Source organism: Notechis scutatus, chromosome 2 (genome assembly GCF_049901735.1).
Source record: "Notechis scutatus isolate UNSWTSFEM ecotype Mainland chromosome 2, rNotScu1.2, whole genome shotgun sequence".
Classification (NCBI taxonomy): Eukaryota; Metazoa; Chordata; class Lepidosauria; order Squamata; family Elapidae; genus Notechis; species Notechis scutatus.
In genome coordinates, this window is record NC_142010.1 from 102928986 (window position 1) to 102946907 (window position 17922).

At 39.5% G+C, this 17922-nt stretch overlaps 1 protein-coding gene across 1 annotated transcript in view; it reads left to right on the forward strand.

Annotated features, from left to right (window-relative positions):
* DNAH9 (dynein axonemal heavy chain 9) overlaps positions 1-17922 on the forward strand; it is a 235061-nt gene that overhangs the window by 131041 nt on the left and 86098 nt on the right. Inside the window, exons 49-50 of the mRNA XM_087955634.1 lie at positions 3618-3878; positions 13603-14028. Coding sequence (XP_087811760.1) covers positions 3618-3878; positions 13603-14028 — 687 coding nt within the window. The remainder of the gene's footprint in view (positions 1-3617; positions 3879-13602; positions 14029-17922) is intronic.

Here is a 17922-nt window from a genome sequence, read left to right on the forward strand (position 1 = left end):
AACTACTGACCAATAAGGACAGTCCCAAAAGTGGCCAATCAGGGACTGGTTCTGGCCCAATCCCAAGTTGTTGTATAAGGACCAATCAAGTGTGCAGGTTTTCAACCCCTAATTTGCATTTAGGTTATTCACTTTTATTGATTCACAACAGAAGCATCTTCTGGCACGTGCAGAAACTGCTCCAAAGGAACACTTGCCCAAATCTTCCTCAAAGCAGAGTCAGCCCTAGAAATGATTCTCAACAGGCCTTTCTTCTAAGTTTAGTGCTCCAATTTGCAGGGTTTTTACATAGCTGATAGCAGAATTTATTCCAAGCTCTTAGATTTGTTAGTTGGGGTCATCTAATTTACTCCCCCCCCCCTGCATAAACCTTGGTTTAAACATCACAGTGGCAGCTTTTGTCTCAATTAAGTCCTGACCAAGGCACATTATGGTTTAGTAAAGTGTGTTAAATCAGCCGATGGATATACATTTTTGATAATATTTTTTTCAAACAGGAGATATAATTTTGAGGGTAATACTTGGGAACAGAGCGGGTGATGTAGAGGAAGGGCACTTCCAAACTTTCTCAGGGGGTAAAAAAAAACAGCCTTATTCAGTGAATTGAAAGAGGAAAATGTTAGGCCAGGAAGCAGAAGTGCCACTGTTCCTGCTGCTTCTACACTCACAAATTGCTCCCCACTGGGATAATCTCTTTAAAAAAAAATATTGGACAAGTATTGTCACATACTGTGACATGTACTATGTTATTTGAGCATAAATATTGTCAGGGTTTGTTTTGTTCTGAAAAAGTTTTCCCTAGAGTTTCTATCCATAAGACCAATACTTTTGCTCTGTTGCCATTTCTTACATCCATTCTTAATATAATAGAAAAAGTGTGTGTTTTTTAATAGCTGGCCTTCCTCCTTTTGTTGTTAAATCCTACTGTATGCTCTGCAGCTTTGTGATACTTTTAAAATATGATTTTCTCTCTATATTCTTTATATATTCTATCTCTTCTTACAAGGAGACAAAGAGGTGATTGCAACTTTAGATTCTCTCTTTTCGGGTACCTGGTCTATAGATTGGTAGAGCCTTACAAATCAAAACCTCAATGCCTCATCAGAATATTTAAAACCTGATAAACGTTCTATTCATATACACATTCAACTTCACAATGTTATTTTATTCAGTTTGAAAGGTATGAGCTGGGAAGGTATGAAATATGGGAAGAAAAAGTGTTTCTTCATTTCCCCCCACAATTGTCCAAAGATCTATAAATAAATGAAATGCTGCCACAGAGTTTTGCTGAGTGAAGTGCTTATCCTATTTCTCCAAACAAAGAGTAAATATGCCTCCTATCAGAACAACGGGACTGGAGAACAGATTAACTGTTCAGCAAAGCTGTATATCATGAGCATGGCACCATGTTGTAAGAGAATCTTGCAAGTCTGGATGTGCCTCCCTTCCTCCCCTTTTATCTTCATGTGAATTGTGTTTGTGTGAATGTATATCTTAGGCATCATCATAAATCTTTACCTTCATATGGGCTCAAGCCACATTTATCTGTTTGTTGCCTTGGTAAATATATCTTCCCTCTCTACATTCAGTCCATCCTTTTTACATTTTTTGTGGGTTACAGCAGTGGCCCCCAACCTTTTTTGTGCCATGGCCCGGTACCGGCATCACAAAATGATCCGCGGCCCGGTACCGCCATCAGCATGCATGACAAGGCAAGGCAAGCCAAGCGACCGCCAGCCAGCTGTCCTCCGCTTCTCCCGCCACCTTCAACTCCTCCTTTGTACCTTTGTCGATGGGCTTCGCTTGGGACGGCTTCGGACGGTCGCTCGGCTCGCCTTGCCTTGGGTGCTGAAAGAATCCTCGCGCCTTAGTTTCATTCGAAGCCCCCCCCTTTGATGAAACTAAGGCGTGAGGATTCTTTCAGCACCCAAACGCCACTTTCCAACCGGAAAAGCTCACCCAGAAGCACTTTCTCGTCAAACAGGATGGCGGCACCCAGCAAACCGGCGGCCCGGTAGGAAATGTTCCACGGCCCGGTACCGGTCCGCGGCCCGGTGGTTGGGGACCCCTGGGTTGCAGGACACAGATGGCATTAGACAAATATGTGTGGCTGGAGGGCTCAGGATGGAGGTGGTGTCACTGTCTGGTCCTTCTGGATCCCTCAGTCATGATACTATTCACCATGGTATTCTTCTGGACCAACTTCAGGGATTGGGAGTGGTCCGTCTCCTTTCTCCATTGGTGGTGATGATGTTATCTAGGGCAATGGAAGGTCTGCAAGACAACAACAAAAGCTCAGAGAGCACCAAGAATCATGTTTTTTAATTGATTTGTAGTAGGTTTTAATAGTAGGCTTTGTTGTAAGCTGCTCAGAACAAATGGGTGGCCATATAAATTTGAGAAATAAGTAAAATAAAAAAAAGTTTCACAAGTAAAAAATAAAAATCTATTTCTTAGAATAACTTAAAGCCTTTAGACATCACCTAGTTGAGATTCCTAAGAACACTATTCCAAGTACTTTGCTGTCTCCAACAGTGGCACTCAAGTTTAAAAACTGGAATGATCTCCCTGGAATCCAAGGCTGGCATATGCTGATTTATTTTTGGCTCAATTTTCACTTTTCTAGTGACTCTCTGACTGCTGCGAGCCTACTTGATAAATTTTCCTCTTCCTGGAAAATTTATGCCAGTGAGGCTTCTCAAGTGCAGCTCTCTTGGCTGAGAGGTTTCCAAGAGCTAGAGATGCTACTCAACGTCAAACAGGCATTTGATGTAGCCTTCCAAGTAACGCAGGGTGAATTGGGTCATTTACTCTGGCAATACATAAATAGGAAACCATTCACACCACAAATTATCTATGCAATATTACCTGCCCAGTATATTGACAAGCTTTTTTCCTTAGCTCATTTTAATGCCTTGCCCTTTGCAATCTTGGAGGGAAAGTGTTATTAATAACTCTTTTGCAGAGCGAACCCACCCATTGGAGGAACCTGAAACTCTTAAGCTTATGCTTTTCTTAGTCAAAGTTTCTATAGCAACTTGCATCCTATCTTTATAACTCCACTTTCTACTAGTAAAAAGTATAACTTTCTAGTAGTTGTGAGGATAACTTCATTTGCTTCTTACTGTTGGGCAGGAACCATGCCATCTCTAGGGAAGTTGCAAATTATTTTTGACCTTCATTACTTTGTGCCAGAAACTATTCCTTTAAGTGTTAGGACTTCACTAATGGACAATTCAATTAAAAATAATGTGTTTCTCGTTCTTTATGGTTTTAGCCCCCTTCTATATTTCACCAGTCACTGACTCTTAACAAGATTTACATGCATTTACACACATACACACCCTTGACAATTTAGTATTTAGAAACATTATCATTTTTTAAAAACTACAAAGTACTTTTCTAATCCTGTTTATTTGTTACAATACTAAGACGCCTTAGTATTTTATAAGTTACCTTTATAGTATTATAATGCATTATATTATTCGCTGCTACAGTATTGGTTTTAGAAAACATCTATTCTTTTTCACTTGAACCTTGTGTCCGTGTGTACGCGTATGTGTGTGTGTGTGTGTGTGCAAAGGTTCCTGACTGGCTTCTCTTCGCCTTTGCTCCAGGTAGATGATTTGAAGGCCAAACTGGCAGCTCAGGAGGTGGAGCTGAAGCAAAAGAATGAAGATGCCGACCAGCTGATTCAGGTGGTGGGCACTGAGACCGAGAAAGTCAGTAAGGAGAAGGCCATTGCTGATGAGGAGGAGCAGAAGGTGGCCTTGATTACTGAGGAGGTGCAGCAGAAACAGAAGGACTGTGAGAAAGATTTGGCACAAGCTGAACCTGCCCTTGCTGCTGCCCAGCAAGCCCTGAACACGTTGAATAAGGTACTTAAGGAGGGTGGAGTAATGTTTCCTAATATCCCACTTACCTAGGAAGATCTCTGCATTCGTACAGGGAGAGCCATACCTTCATATCCCATGTTTTCCTTCACTTATGGTGACTTATTGATGTAAAAGAAAGCATGAAGAAGGGAATTGCCTCTCTTTATTATTTAATTACAAACTTGTCCTTAGTTCAGAAAAAAACAACACCTGCTTTGGTTTCATAGGTAGTCCTCAACTTACAGTCACAGTTTCTGTGGCTAAGCAATGTGCTTGTTAAGTGAGTTGGGCCTGATTTTAGAACCTTTTTGTTGCCGTGGTTGTTAAACGAATAACTGCAGTTGTTGAGAGAGTCACGCAATCATTAAGAGAATCCAGCTTTCCCCATTGATTTTGATTGTTGGAAGCCAACTGGGAAGCTTGCAAATGGTGTTCACATGACCCCAGGTTGTTGCAACTAACAGAAATACATGATGGTTGCCAAGCACTCAGGTTTTGATGATGTGACAACAGGGATGCTACGATGGTCTTAAGTATCTCAGGACCAGCTGTAAGTCACTTTTTTCAGTGCTGATATAATTTCAAACGGTCACTAAATGAGGTCAAGGACCATCTGTAATCATCATTCTTCATGTTCATGGACTTAACATTTAAAGCTGGACTTTTCGATATGCATTTGAATTGATTTATATACTTTGTGACATTTAGTAGCAACCCTTTAGCTTAACGGCATCGCTTGCAAATTTTCATAACATAAAATGCAGAGAGCTAGGGCTGAATGTGTCTCCATCCCAATGGAAACCCAGTTTTTAGATGCTGATTTTGTTTCCCATTCACAACTTTCTTTGTGAATTGTCAGTGAAAGATCTTAATTCCACATTGCATACCTCTACATGGATTCATAGTCTTGAACTCAAGGCCCATTCAACAGGATGAGTTTTACTCCTCAACTTGACACGGTACACGTAAGCGAACCTGTTTTTAACCACTGATTCATTTTTTTTTGTGAATCAGTAAAGACAACTTAGCATGATAAGCAACTCGAACGTGAACTTGTTGAACCTAAGAAGCAATTCTGTAAAGCACAAACAGCTCCTGTGACCTTTCCTTTGCAGAAAGCAGGCAGTGGGGGCAAGATGCAGCCACCTACTTCGCCTTCCTGTTAGCAAGACTGACTCATGAGCTCCAGGCACTGAAAGGCATGATACATGATTGAGGGCTGCAGTCCGCAAACTCCACTGAGAGTGAATTCTTGTTAGAAATGGAAGTTGTGTGACATCATGCTGGAGAAGCTGTAAGATGTCAAAGGAATTGAATGGCAAAGGGAGGAACAGGGAGGGAGAGCAAGGACAGAAATGCTGAAAGACTGAGCAGGGTTTTAGATAGCTAATGGGTGGGAAGGCTCTGGGCCACTTGGAAGATTTCTGAGGACCACAACTGAAAAACCACTGGTGTGAGGTAATCTAGTGGGCATGTAAACAGATGCTTCATTGTAAAAATTGGAATGGAATCAGCAGTCTCCAACTTTTTCAGCTTTGCAGCTAGGGGAGAAGAGGATGGTTCTGCACGAGTGACATGCGTGCAGCTCCATTTGCACAAGAGGCAAGTACACACGCAACTGCTTGCACAAATGGAGCACTTGCCCACCCATTGCACACGTAAATGGAACCGCACATGTGTGCTCGGCTGCCACTTCCGTGGTCCAGTTCTGAACAGTTCATGGCCCTGTGGTTGGGGATCTAGATAACTCTTCCCCAAACTAAGCTATCGAATGGATCTTGCTTTAAAATTAGGGAGTCCATTTGGAAAAAAAAATGTTGCAAATATGACTTGAAATTTGAGGATCATTTCACATCAGTAAGCTACTTCAGCCAACAATAGGGAGAGGAGGTGATTTGAAAGTTGCTACTTTATAGTGGGCTTAATATGGCTGGTGTGGGGAAGTTCCTTAAGCCAATGTTGATATTCTATTAGCTGTTCATCAGCTGAATTGTTCCCTGATTGTGTTATGAGTCAGGTAAACTACCCCTCCCTAAAAACCCAGGCAGCTGAGAAACGAATACACAAACAAAAAGAGGTGGCAACTAAGCAAAAGTACGAAACAGTGGCAATTTCCCATTTGCTTCTGTACAACATCTCATTAAGGTAAGATTAATGGGAAGCCTGAAGCTTCCCTGGAGACAAGGTGGCAGCATTTGCAGACACTAAACGCCACATGCTCCTTCTCACCTGCATCAGAGAGTTTAGCCCATCAATTGACATGAATGATTGGCTGTGGATGTGTGTTTATTCATAAGTTTCAACCAGTAATCCAGATCTAGTATCCTTGTGCTTTTTAATGAAGCAGCACCAGGGGAAAGTATCAGCATTGTTTTTTAACTAAAAGTAATGAAAAATACAGGTTGTCAGGAAGGGAGAAGGGATGGAGGTAATGAAATAGATTGCTTGGACTTAGCTTTCAATTGCTTAGCATGCAGTTGTACTGCTATCTAATAAATTTAATCATAACTAATGGAATCAACTGCTACCTGTGTGGAATAGTTTCTCGTTAATGCTCTGATGCTTTGTATAACAGTTTTTTTTTAAAAAAAGATTGCCTACCTCATATTCTCACCTGGCTTTTGTACCTTGCTGCTTTATGGGAATCTGTATCCTACTGCAGATACTTTCTTGGCTAAAAGAATTAATGCCAAAATGAAAACATTTTTGGACTATTAGAGTTATTAGCTGATTTCAGCCTTTTAGGCTCATATTGGATATCTGGATGATGCTCTTAGAAGTTCAAGATAAAGTCAAGAAGACAATGCTTGATAGACATTCTAGGACTGGAATACTGTTGCTTCTACCCAGGCAGATGGGGATCACAACTCCATAATTTTCAGCCCTCATGTTTATTTATTCATAACTGAATGATATTAAGGGAGAAAACAAACATAAATCCTTACTAGCAAATTTAATTGAAATGTCAAGAAACATGGCCAGCCCCAGATTACAGAAAGGCATCCACTATGCAGGAACTCCCAGACCAGACCAACCCAACTCAACCCAACCAACCAAACCAAACCAAACCAAACCAAACCAAACCAAACCAAACCAAACCAAATCAAACCAACCAAACCAATCAAACCCAACCCAAACCAACCCAACCCAAACCAACCAAACCAAACCAAGGCATCAGGAATTTTCTGACCACAAAAAGGATTGTCATTAAGCATAAATGTAAGACTGAGTTACAAAAATTGAGGCCCAGGTCAATGTTTTAACAAATAGATTGTACAATAGGGACACTGAAATTTAGGGTCCAAAAGCAGTCAGAGCAATAGAACAAAATATCTGCTACAAGGGCTCTCTTCTGAGGGAAGACAGACACAAAATAGCAGTTAAGAAGTTCTTGCTGTTCACCATCCCCGTTGCAGCCTCTCCACTTTGATTTATTATTTCTAACAAACTCAAATTCTTTCTTTCTTTCTTTTTACATTGATATCCCTTGCAAATCTCAGCTCATTCTGAGCTGTAACATTTTTCACAAAGTTTCTACAGGCTTTGGAGATTATTTGTAGTCTTTATTTATGATATGCTTTTTTCCATTTCTTAGGCATGCCCCCGCCTTTGCAGTGTTTTTAGAGAGTTCTGCATGTATCCACATTGGCTTATTATATTTTCCCCATTTTTTAAAAATAGGAATTGTTTGCAGTGGATCTTCAGTATCTGATTTCTTAGAATGTCCTATTATTCCTGGTTACTTTTCTCCTTCAGGATTTGAAGCCACTGGATTTGAAATAGCTTCCCTCTGAATTTTCAGAATTTGCTGTTCTAATATCCGCTATGCAGATCTGACTTTCTTCCCTTCCTCCTCCAATCTGATGTCACAACTTTGAGGATAATACTTTCCCACAGGGTGGCAGTCACGTTTACTTCCTCACCCATTTCCCCCCCCCTCTTGGTGTGATTTAGATCCAGGGCAGCAGAACCCTTTGTTCTTCCTTCCACCTTCTGACAAATGAAGTTGTTGTCAAGAAAGAGAATAATTTGTTGGCAAATCCCCAGCAGATGTCAGGATAACTGAACCTCCCATTAGTACTACTGCATGCCTTTTTGAAAGATTGGCCAACTGATGCGGAAAGACCTCATCTGTTCTTCTGCCTGCCCAGGTGGTGTATAATAAATTCTCATAATAGGATTACCTCCCCCCACCTCTTTTATTCTAACCTAAATACCTACCGTGCTCTGATTCACATATTTCTGTACAAGGATATGTTTTTTCTTTATATACGTACATGCAACTCCCCTTCCCTCTTCTTTTAGATTGGTTCCTGTAGCCTTCTGTTGCTATGTGCCAATCATGAATACCATCATACCTGGCATCTTATTTGTCTTCTCAAAGTAGGATTTCTAGTTCTCCTGTTTACTTCCCCTACTCTGGGGAGGTTGGTATAGGAACACCTGAATACCACCAACTGGTGTCCTCCAAAAGTCTGGTCCCCAATGAGGCCTTCTCATTCCTCTTTCATGTTCTCTTTTCTTGGCCCCAGTATTAGACTGCTTATTTGTTTTGAGTTTTTGCCAACCTCCCCCTTTTATTATGGTCTGATCCCATCTTGATGAGAATGGCAAGCTGCTGACAAGCTTTTTCCCTGTTTGGTTTTTATATCCAGTCACTTTCCTGGAGTCCTTTATGAACGTAGTGTAGGCCATTGTCTGGAGCATAGAGTTTTCTTAACAACATTTGCATAGCCAATTGTGTACTTCGGTTTCCTCTTTGAAACATTATTTTTGATTTTTCACTGGAAAGATAACAATCCATCCCCCTTGGCTTGTGTAATTTACAGAAAAGCACCTTGCACATGTTACATCTTAACCTTACTTTAATAAATCCTAGTTTCCCAGCTGGAACTTGAATGTCCAAAGAACATTAGTAAAAAAAATGTGGTTCCTCCTCCTCCTCTCCCTCCCCACCCCAAAATATGTCTGTCCTCCTGCACTTCTGAATGGGCACCACAGCATCAAACAACCATTGGAGATGCTCTATCTAAGCGTAACTTTATTTGTATTTCAAAAGACAGAAGCAATATAGAATTATCAGAGAAACAGAATACAAAGCAATGATGAATAATAAAGGAGAAGGATGTAAATCTTTTTAGCTTTATGATTTGGAAAAGATAATGAATTCAAATTCACATCTTAGTCAGTTGTAGTGGCATCTGGTGGGGAGGAAGCATAAGGAGAGACATGGGAAGTCAAGGTGATAACAGCATCATTGTCACATCAAAGCGAGTCCCACTCCTGATCTCCTTAGGCCATGATGTTGCACATAAGGCCAACAGGGCAAACATTTTCATTCTGTCTGTACCTGCAACAGCTTGAAATGCTGCAGATGAGCCATCCTTTAGAGCAGGGATGTCAAACTCATGGCCCACAGGCCCACAGGATGTGTCACGTGCTGGCCATGCCCATGCCTGGTTTAGTGAAGAGAGAAAAAGTTGTGCTATGTTGTGATGACGCTTTAATTACACAAGTTTGACACCCCTGCTCTAGAGGTTTTAAAGCAGGATGGACACATTTGTGGTAGTTAAAGCTATCAATGCTACCTCCAAGTCCAAAGGTGAGGGAAGCCTGCTGCCTTCATGGGCTTCCTAGTATTTTCTAATTGACCAGAGGATGAAAGGGGTTGTAGAGGATGCTCCAAATCCTACTACCTTCAGACGTAGACAGAGTGAAATGAATCAAGCAATGGCAGCAGTCTCTAAGATCCTGGGCTTAGATCAGTAATTCTGTGAAACTCTACATCTATCATCTCTGGTGAATATAGGAAGTCCCACAGTGAAAACCATTTGAGTAGCATTGTTAAATTACTCCTCTGCCTGAAATAGAGTTGTGTGGGTGGAAAATCTAGGCCTATTACAAGTACATGTTGAAATGTATCTCAGCTAAATCCTTCTGGCAATGTCACTCTTAAACAAAAGTTGGGGTGATTTATCTGCCAGTGGAATCTACCTGGAGCTGAAATACTTTCATTTATTTTCTAACAAGGAACGGTGACATCTGTGTTAGGACCACAAAGACAGCAGTTTGCTATATTTCTGATTTTGTTAATCTATCATCCAGGTGGATTAACAATATGAATGTGTACATGCTAGCAGCAACACCTTTGGTACCAGCTGCAGTATGCAACAGCTGTATCACAGAAAGAGCCTTTCATATTGCAGTGTGGCATTCATTTACAGTTTTGTACAAGAGATGGTTCTTTACACATGTCTTTAACTTTAAGCATACAGTCATTTGAAAACTAAATGAATATCCACTGCACCTGGACCTGAATGGAAGGCTTTACCTTCTCACAGATTTAAGTCAATGTGCAACAAAGTTCTAGGTGAGCACTGAATTCACACACTGTAAAGTGGTTTATTCAGTTTTGATTGTGTGCTTTTGTCTGTTTTGGAAAATTGCAGTGGATAATTTCTACTTCTACTGATTTCTAGCCAATCCCTATATCCAGATCAGAGGAGGCATAGATTTCACTCAGTTCAGTTAGCAAAACTGTAACTTGTTTTTTTATTTATTAAACAAGAGAGGGAGGGAGGGAGAGAGAGACAGAGAGAGAGATGATTAGCAAGCAATGTATGTATTATCTATATATCAAAAGGCACAGAACCTTGCAGCACCACTGAAAACAATAGTGTGGGAAATTAGCATGGACAGTCCCAAAGGAATGGATTTTGTTTGTTCTGCATTTAAATATTTTATATACAGAGAAGTAGCACAATAGAGAAGGAAATTAGATGTCAAGTGATCCTTCCTCTATTCTGCTCCATGAAGGAACAATTTGATGAATGAGGGATGATGCATCCAACAGCCTAAACTAGCAGTGCATTTTTTACTTGAAATGTTGTTCCTCTAACCTGCTTTTTAAAAACATCTAAATGTTTGCATGTGTTAGATTGATACTATTATTTTCTATCTCAATGTATTTTTCATTGTTATTTCATTTGATTGACAAAAAGAACTTTTTTTGGGGGTTAAAAAAAAAAAAAAACTATCTTAATGTATTTTTCATTATTATTTCATTTTATTGACAAAGAACTGAAACGGATTAACCCAAGATCACCCAGAAATCCACATGAGTTGATGAAATATCAGAGCTCGGGTCCAATGCTCTGACCATAATTCTTTAAAATAATTTAGACAAATTCTTGGGCAATGAATTTACCTAAACTAGCTTCTCCACCATGGTATCCAAGTAGATATACTGGTACTTCAGATTCATGAATATTTAGCATTGGCTGAGAATGATGGACCTTGGGTGAATTGTCTTCCATTTTAAATATTGTTCAATGCACTGTTCATATTATTACTCTGTTAAAAGTTCACTCAGGTGTTCTTACAATGAAAATTGCTGACGAGGTGGGAAGAGGGAAAAGGATTTATGCTGACATTGACCCTAACCAATCAATCAATGCAATAGCCTCCAGGCTCATAGTGAAAACAACATGGCCCTGCTTGTCCAAATTATTACAAATCAGTATCTTGCAGTATCCATACTATTCAAATATGTATGACTGTCTACAGTTCTTGGGGTAGGTCAAATCCAGCAAGCAAGCAAGTTCAGAATGGGGATTGTTATATTCTCTAGCTGGCTGCATGGGTACTAGGCATCCATTTGACAACTTCAGCATTTGATTAACAAAACAGTTAAGGGTGGATGGAATCACTATGAAATTGATATACAGTTAACCTGAAAACTGTAGTCAGAGCACGCTTGCTAAAGGTTCTTCAACAGACCAGCGAGAGGCATTGAGGTTCAGTTCTGCATCCTTTGCTCTTGTAGATAATTCTATTAATGACTTGGATGAAAGAAGTGCCAGAAATAATTATTAGGTAGCGCTGGATAGCTAGAAGACAGAAATAATAACTTTGGTAAGTTAGTAAAATAGCCTGAATAAAGCAGGAAGAAATTTGAGTCAAATGATATACTCAACTTAAGAAGTGCCAGAAATAAACATTAGGTAGCGCTGGATAGCTTATACCCTAGAAGACAGAAATAATAACTTTGATAAGTTAGTAAAATAGTCTGAATAAAGCAGGAAGAAATTTGAGTCAAATGATATACTCAACTTAAGAAATAGGAATTAAACACACAGAGATAGGATGGACTTCAATGCTTCAGTGGCTTCTTCTAATTCTATAACTTTGATTTCCTTCCAGACTCTTTACCCTGGCACTCAGGTCCAAAGCAGGTTTTTTTAATGGATTTCATATATATTTTTAAAAAACAAAACAAATGTTCTTTATCAATGTCCATTGATTATCAGAGTAAGAATCCTTGTGTAGAGTGACATTTGCTCTGCCAGGTTTCTTATGTCTGTTGAATGGCGATATATTATATGCATTTCTTCTTGGTTTGATGTGATAGTATTTGCTCATAATAGCTGGTCCATACTATTGGTTTTAAAAATCTGCATGCTCTTAAGTTTGCTGTTGTCAGTCCCATGATGGGTGGTGGGTAGGATTCTGCTTTGGAACTTGCCATTGTGTGACAGAAGAGGTCTTACACAAGCCATTTCCAGCTAAATGTTTCTTTTTAGTTGCTTTAGGGAAACACTATATGTGTCATATTCCGATATTGAAATGATAAGCTCTTTTTAATAGCTTGATTTGAGTTAATGAAAATCAGGAATCAACTGCATGATATGGACATAAAATTAGAGTTTTTACCATGGCTTCTTTGTCAGTATGTTGTATGATGAAGCTCTGACAAAGTTTCAGTGTTACATATGTGTTTGAATACATGATATGTCAAACATTTGTTCTGTAATGGAAGAAGCTAAACACACAAGTACAGCAAGAAAAGACTTTACAAAGGACTTGAGAACTTAGTCTGAGTACATTTAATTGTTATAGATTTCACAAGAAGGACTGAGCTTCAGTGCCCCTCACTGAAATCAGTGATATTTTAGCTTTGGCCAAGCATGAAGAATGGAGTTCCTCCATTTTGGAAATTCTAAGATACTTTTGAGTTCATCAATCCATAATATCCTATTTGATTGTATGAAGATGGATTCAGAAGTCATAGTATGACATAGGTAATATTCTGATGTCTACATTCACATAAAGGTTCTAGTTGTACTCAGTGACCGGTCAGTCAGCAAGATTGTTTTTATCAAAAGTACATGGGAATAGGCATGAGGCAGCTTCACTATGTAGCTTGTTGCTATTGATGCGTTATGATTGCAGCCACAGGGTACCATAATGGTGCTTCATGACCCAAATCACTTTAACTGATGCTGGCTAAAGATTCATGAGGCAGACATTTTTCTGAAAATGTTCAGTTAAGGTCCATGTTTAAACTCCTTCTGCAGCTGCAGACATACATTGTATATTTCAGGCCAGGCTGATCTTTTCCTGGTTATGCTTATTTTTCCATATCATGTAAATCTGAAATCTAATTGGGCTTTTTCCCGTGTCCTGCAATTTGGCTGAAAAGCCAAAGAAATGTGATTGGTTCTCACACTTAACAAGCAGTTAATGGCCCCAAGCCACTAGAGGGATTCATTGCTTTACAAAGCATGAGTCATAATATTTAAAATTCAGAGTGCCATCCCAGGCTTCAAAGCTTCTCTCTCCGATTAATAGCTCTAGTCTAGAGGTTACTCCCATTACCAGAAAAGTAAAAAAGAAAACCGATTCATTTTCATCTCACAGGCTTGGTCTTTTTCTTCTCCCCTTTCAGACCAATCTGACAGAACTGAAGTCATTTGGATCGCCACCATCTGCTGTCAGCAATGTTACTGCTGCCGTGATGGTACTCATGGGTTCGGGTGGTAAGGTCCCCAAGGACAGGAGCTGGAAAGCAGCAAAGGTGGCCATGGCCAAGGTTGATGGGTTCCTAGACTCCTTGATTCACTTCAACAAAGAGAATATACATGAAAACAGCCTCCGAGCCTTGCAACCTTATCTTCAGGATACAACTTTCAACCCAGAACTGGTGGCATCCAAGTCCTATGCAGCTGCTGGGCTCTGCTCCTGGGTCATCAACATCGTGCGCTTTTACAATGTATACTGTGATGTCGAGCCCAAGCGTCAGGCTCTCAACAAAGCCAATGCGGAGCTTGCTAATGCCCAGGAAAAGCTGGCTAACATCAAGGCCAAAATTGCAGTAAGTCTGAATGCAAAAAAGCAACCTAGGAAATTAAGTGTAAAGTGAAATCAGCATTGCGCCTTGAAATTCTTGGCATAGGTTACTCTCTAGAGCCTTAAACATGGGCTTCTTGCATAAGTAGCTGCTGTAGAAAACCACCCTGCATTTTGCCTAAAGAAAGTACCATGGCTTACTTTAAAACTGGGTGGTGCCTGTACCGTAGTAGTATTAAAAAATATTTTTTAAAAATGATCATGCAGTAATCACTATGCAAGTTAAAGGTTTTCTGAGTAATTAAAATGCAGAATAAAATGACCAGAAAAGTGGTGACAATTGACCACTTGCAAAATTGCTTTGCCTTTTTTGGACTTAACATTTTAAATTCTTCAAATGCATCAGCCATAGTGAAAGTTTCAATTATTTGCAGCCTGAAGAGCAATTGGTGAGCAATCCCAAGTCTAGGTGATTGATTATTTAATGATACTTCAGGTTTTGCTGTAAGGTTTTTGGAAATTATTGCTGTAATAATATGTATATATGTATATATGTATATATGTATATATGTAGGTCTAGGTGTGTTTGGGTCCCACTCGCCATCCTCAGGCTGGTGCTTTCGGCTTCGTGCCAGTGCAAGCAGTGCAACCTGACGCACACAATACACAAGCCTGATGATGGCAGATGAGCTTCTGCCAAAACGTCGCTACAACTTTAAAAGCACAACTATAATGACGTGGGAAAATACCCGAACAAAGCTGAATAATATATATATATATATATATATGACTATGACTTGACTTTTTTCAAAAAATTAAACTAAGTCCATGTATTATAAACATCGTGACTTTTAAGAATTACATGACAGGCAGAAACCAATATACTCGTTCCAACTGTGTTTGATAGTAGACTGTCTACTAGGCTGTTTACTTGTCAACTAGGCTAAGCAAAGCATTTGTGGCTGAATTTCAGCAGAATTGATATCCTTAATTGAACAGATCCTCCTCCTCCTCCCCAACTGAATCTTCCATTCAGATCTCCAAATCGGGTGCAGGAGATTAAAATTCTCTCTGAATCATCTGTGGGGAATGTGATAGGGTGCAGAGGAAAGGTTAGGGAGAGACCACCATTTGTATAACAACGTAAATCCTTTCATGTGGTGCAAAAGTACCTCCTTCACAAATAAAAGTCCTGCTTAAAGAAGTCAGAAGCTCCAGCAAGTTTTAAGACAGAGCTAATTTAAACTGTATGCTTGCATCTGTACAGTGGCCAAGCACACATACAGACACATGCACACATGTATTTTTAGAAAGGGAGGATTTGATTTATAGAAATTGTAGCTTGGGATTTTAGGGACAATTCTGTTCATAGATCTAGTTGTTCCAAATGCTACTAACAAAGTACGTACAATTTTCAAATTCAAGTTTATTTCTCAAGTATTGTTCAAGCGGTATTAAAATGATTTAGAAGCACTTAACTTTAAGCTATTGGTGTAAAGGCTGATAAAAATCAATTGTTAACTTCTTTTTTCACAGGAGTAAAATAATTTGGGAGCACTCTGCTTTTGTTTTACAGTGAAGTAGCAAAAATGATCAATTAGAGCGATAAAGATTGGGAGACCCATTGTGAAAGCCATTTCTCAACCATTGAAACAAAGCTAATAGAGCTATTTTTGCATGAGCCTTTCCACTTGGCTTTCTAAATAACTCCCATGAGCAGTTTTGCTCACTTAGGCTATAAACAGTACTGATACATGCGCTTTTAGGCCTGGAATTTTATATCAATGGCCAGAAATCAGTACAAGATGCAAAGGACAATGTAACTTAACAAGTTACGCCTGCCAATATTTTATTTCTGTACAGCTATTAAAGCTATAAGATATCCCCAATTCCCTTGTATCTAACCCAATGGAAATTGAGCTAGAAATATTATGAAGTTAAGAATAGAAAAAAGGCAAAATAAGCTTTGTTGAATGCATACAGGTGAATGGTAGCTAGAGAGATGAAACTTTTTCCCAGAAGAGCACCTGATGTCCACCTGGATTGATGGTCACCGGATTCTACAGCAGTTGAGGAAACTTCTGTCTGATGGGGACATTTTGGCAACAAGTTGCTAGATGTTCAGTCCAGACTTGCAGCAATTCTGGTCCTCATAGTGAGGTTTTCCTCATGCTGTGCTCCCCCAGTTTTCCATGCCAGGAAAACAATTGCTTCTCACTTTCCTCTTGGGGACATGCATAAATGTATAAAAGTATATGCACCACCAAATGTATGCAAAGTTACATTAAAAATATACATATAAAGGTGAACTATCAAAATGCACCTAAATGCAGGCACAGCAGCCAACTTTAAAATACGATTTTTTTTTCCTAGCTGTGCCTCAATAAGGTCTGCCATAGCATTAGCGTTTAGTGATTATATTTTCATGGCTGGTAGAATTTCATGAATGGATTTTTTAAAAAATATTGTTTTTCCCTGAACTACCCATTAAACTACCCACTTTACAGATAGCTCTTTACAGTGACCATAACTGAGTCCAGCAACTCAGTCATTAAATGTTACAGTTGTTTAGCAGAAAATCACATAACCATGGCTTATGATTTTATTTCTGCCTTTGCAAGCTGATTACAAAGAACATGAATGGTCATCATGTGACTTTGGAAAGTTGTGATTGGCTGTAAAGTTTTTTTTAATTTAGCACCTCGTAGCTTTGAATAGTCACTGTGCAAGTCAGTTGGTAAACAAAGACTACCTGTACTGCTTTTTAAATAGGTCCTCTGGTGCAGAAATCTCCAACCTTGGAAACTTTAAGACGTGTGGATTTCAACTCTCAGAATTCCCCAGCCAGCAGCAGTTGTGGGAGTTGAAGTCTACAAGTCTTAAAGTTGCCAAGGTTGGAGATTCCTGCTGTGGTGTACTGTTCAATCATTTTTCCAGTCAGTTAAGGTAGATGGGTTTTATTTATTTATTTGGACTGTCTGAGAGCAGAGATGAACCTTTTTGAGGTGGAAGGAAAAAGGATAAACTACTACATAGGTGGACTTATGAAAAAAACAAATACAACCCCCTCCACCACCACCACCCCCAATATCCAAGTAAATAAACACAAAAAATCCCGGGAGAAAAGTGGATATGGTAGTTCAGAGAAACAGAAAAAATATATATAATAAAAAGATTTCTGCTGGATTTCAAATGAGAGCAGTTCTGCATGTCAACCAAGTGTGTTATAACTTGGTTGGGAAAGCCAGTAGTAGAAGCTGCAGCAGTCTTTACTGAGGAAAAGCCAGTAGTAGAAACTGCAGCAGTCTTTACTGAGGTGAACTGAGAAACTGAGATGAGGGACAGATCCAAAGTACAGATGTTTGTTTTGAAGAAAATTAAAATCAGAAGGGAAACACTCTGCTAGAGAGAAGTTCTCTAAGAATGGGATCTAGCATGAGTCTGAAAGCTCAGAAGACTAAATCTCTGGTCCAAGTGACCGACCCAGGTTGGATTCTGCAACATTATCCTTGGACAGGTATATCTGCCTTCATTCCATTAGTGAGAAGGGAAACTGGACAGCTACATTTGAGTTGGCTTAAAGCAACAAATACTATTTCAAACATAGAGCAAAAAAACACTGGCAGAAGTCACATTCATGGTGGGCAGGGGCAAGCTGAGGACAATGTCATCTTGTCCTCCAGAAACAATTGATGGCCCATACTTATATAGGGCAACCTGACAGTGCAGATAAGTACTAGTTGTCTGCTGTTAACAGTTCAACACATCTAGGTTTTAAATATCTATTCATAGTTGAATGGCCTTGTGGGCTACCTATGTCACTCTTCCCCATAAAGAGAATCCACTTGGTTGACTTATTTTATTAACGAAATTCTTCACTTTTTTTGAATCACCTCTTGAGCAAAAATTCCAGTGCTAT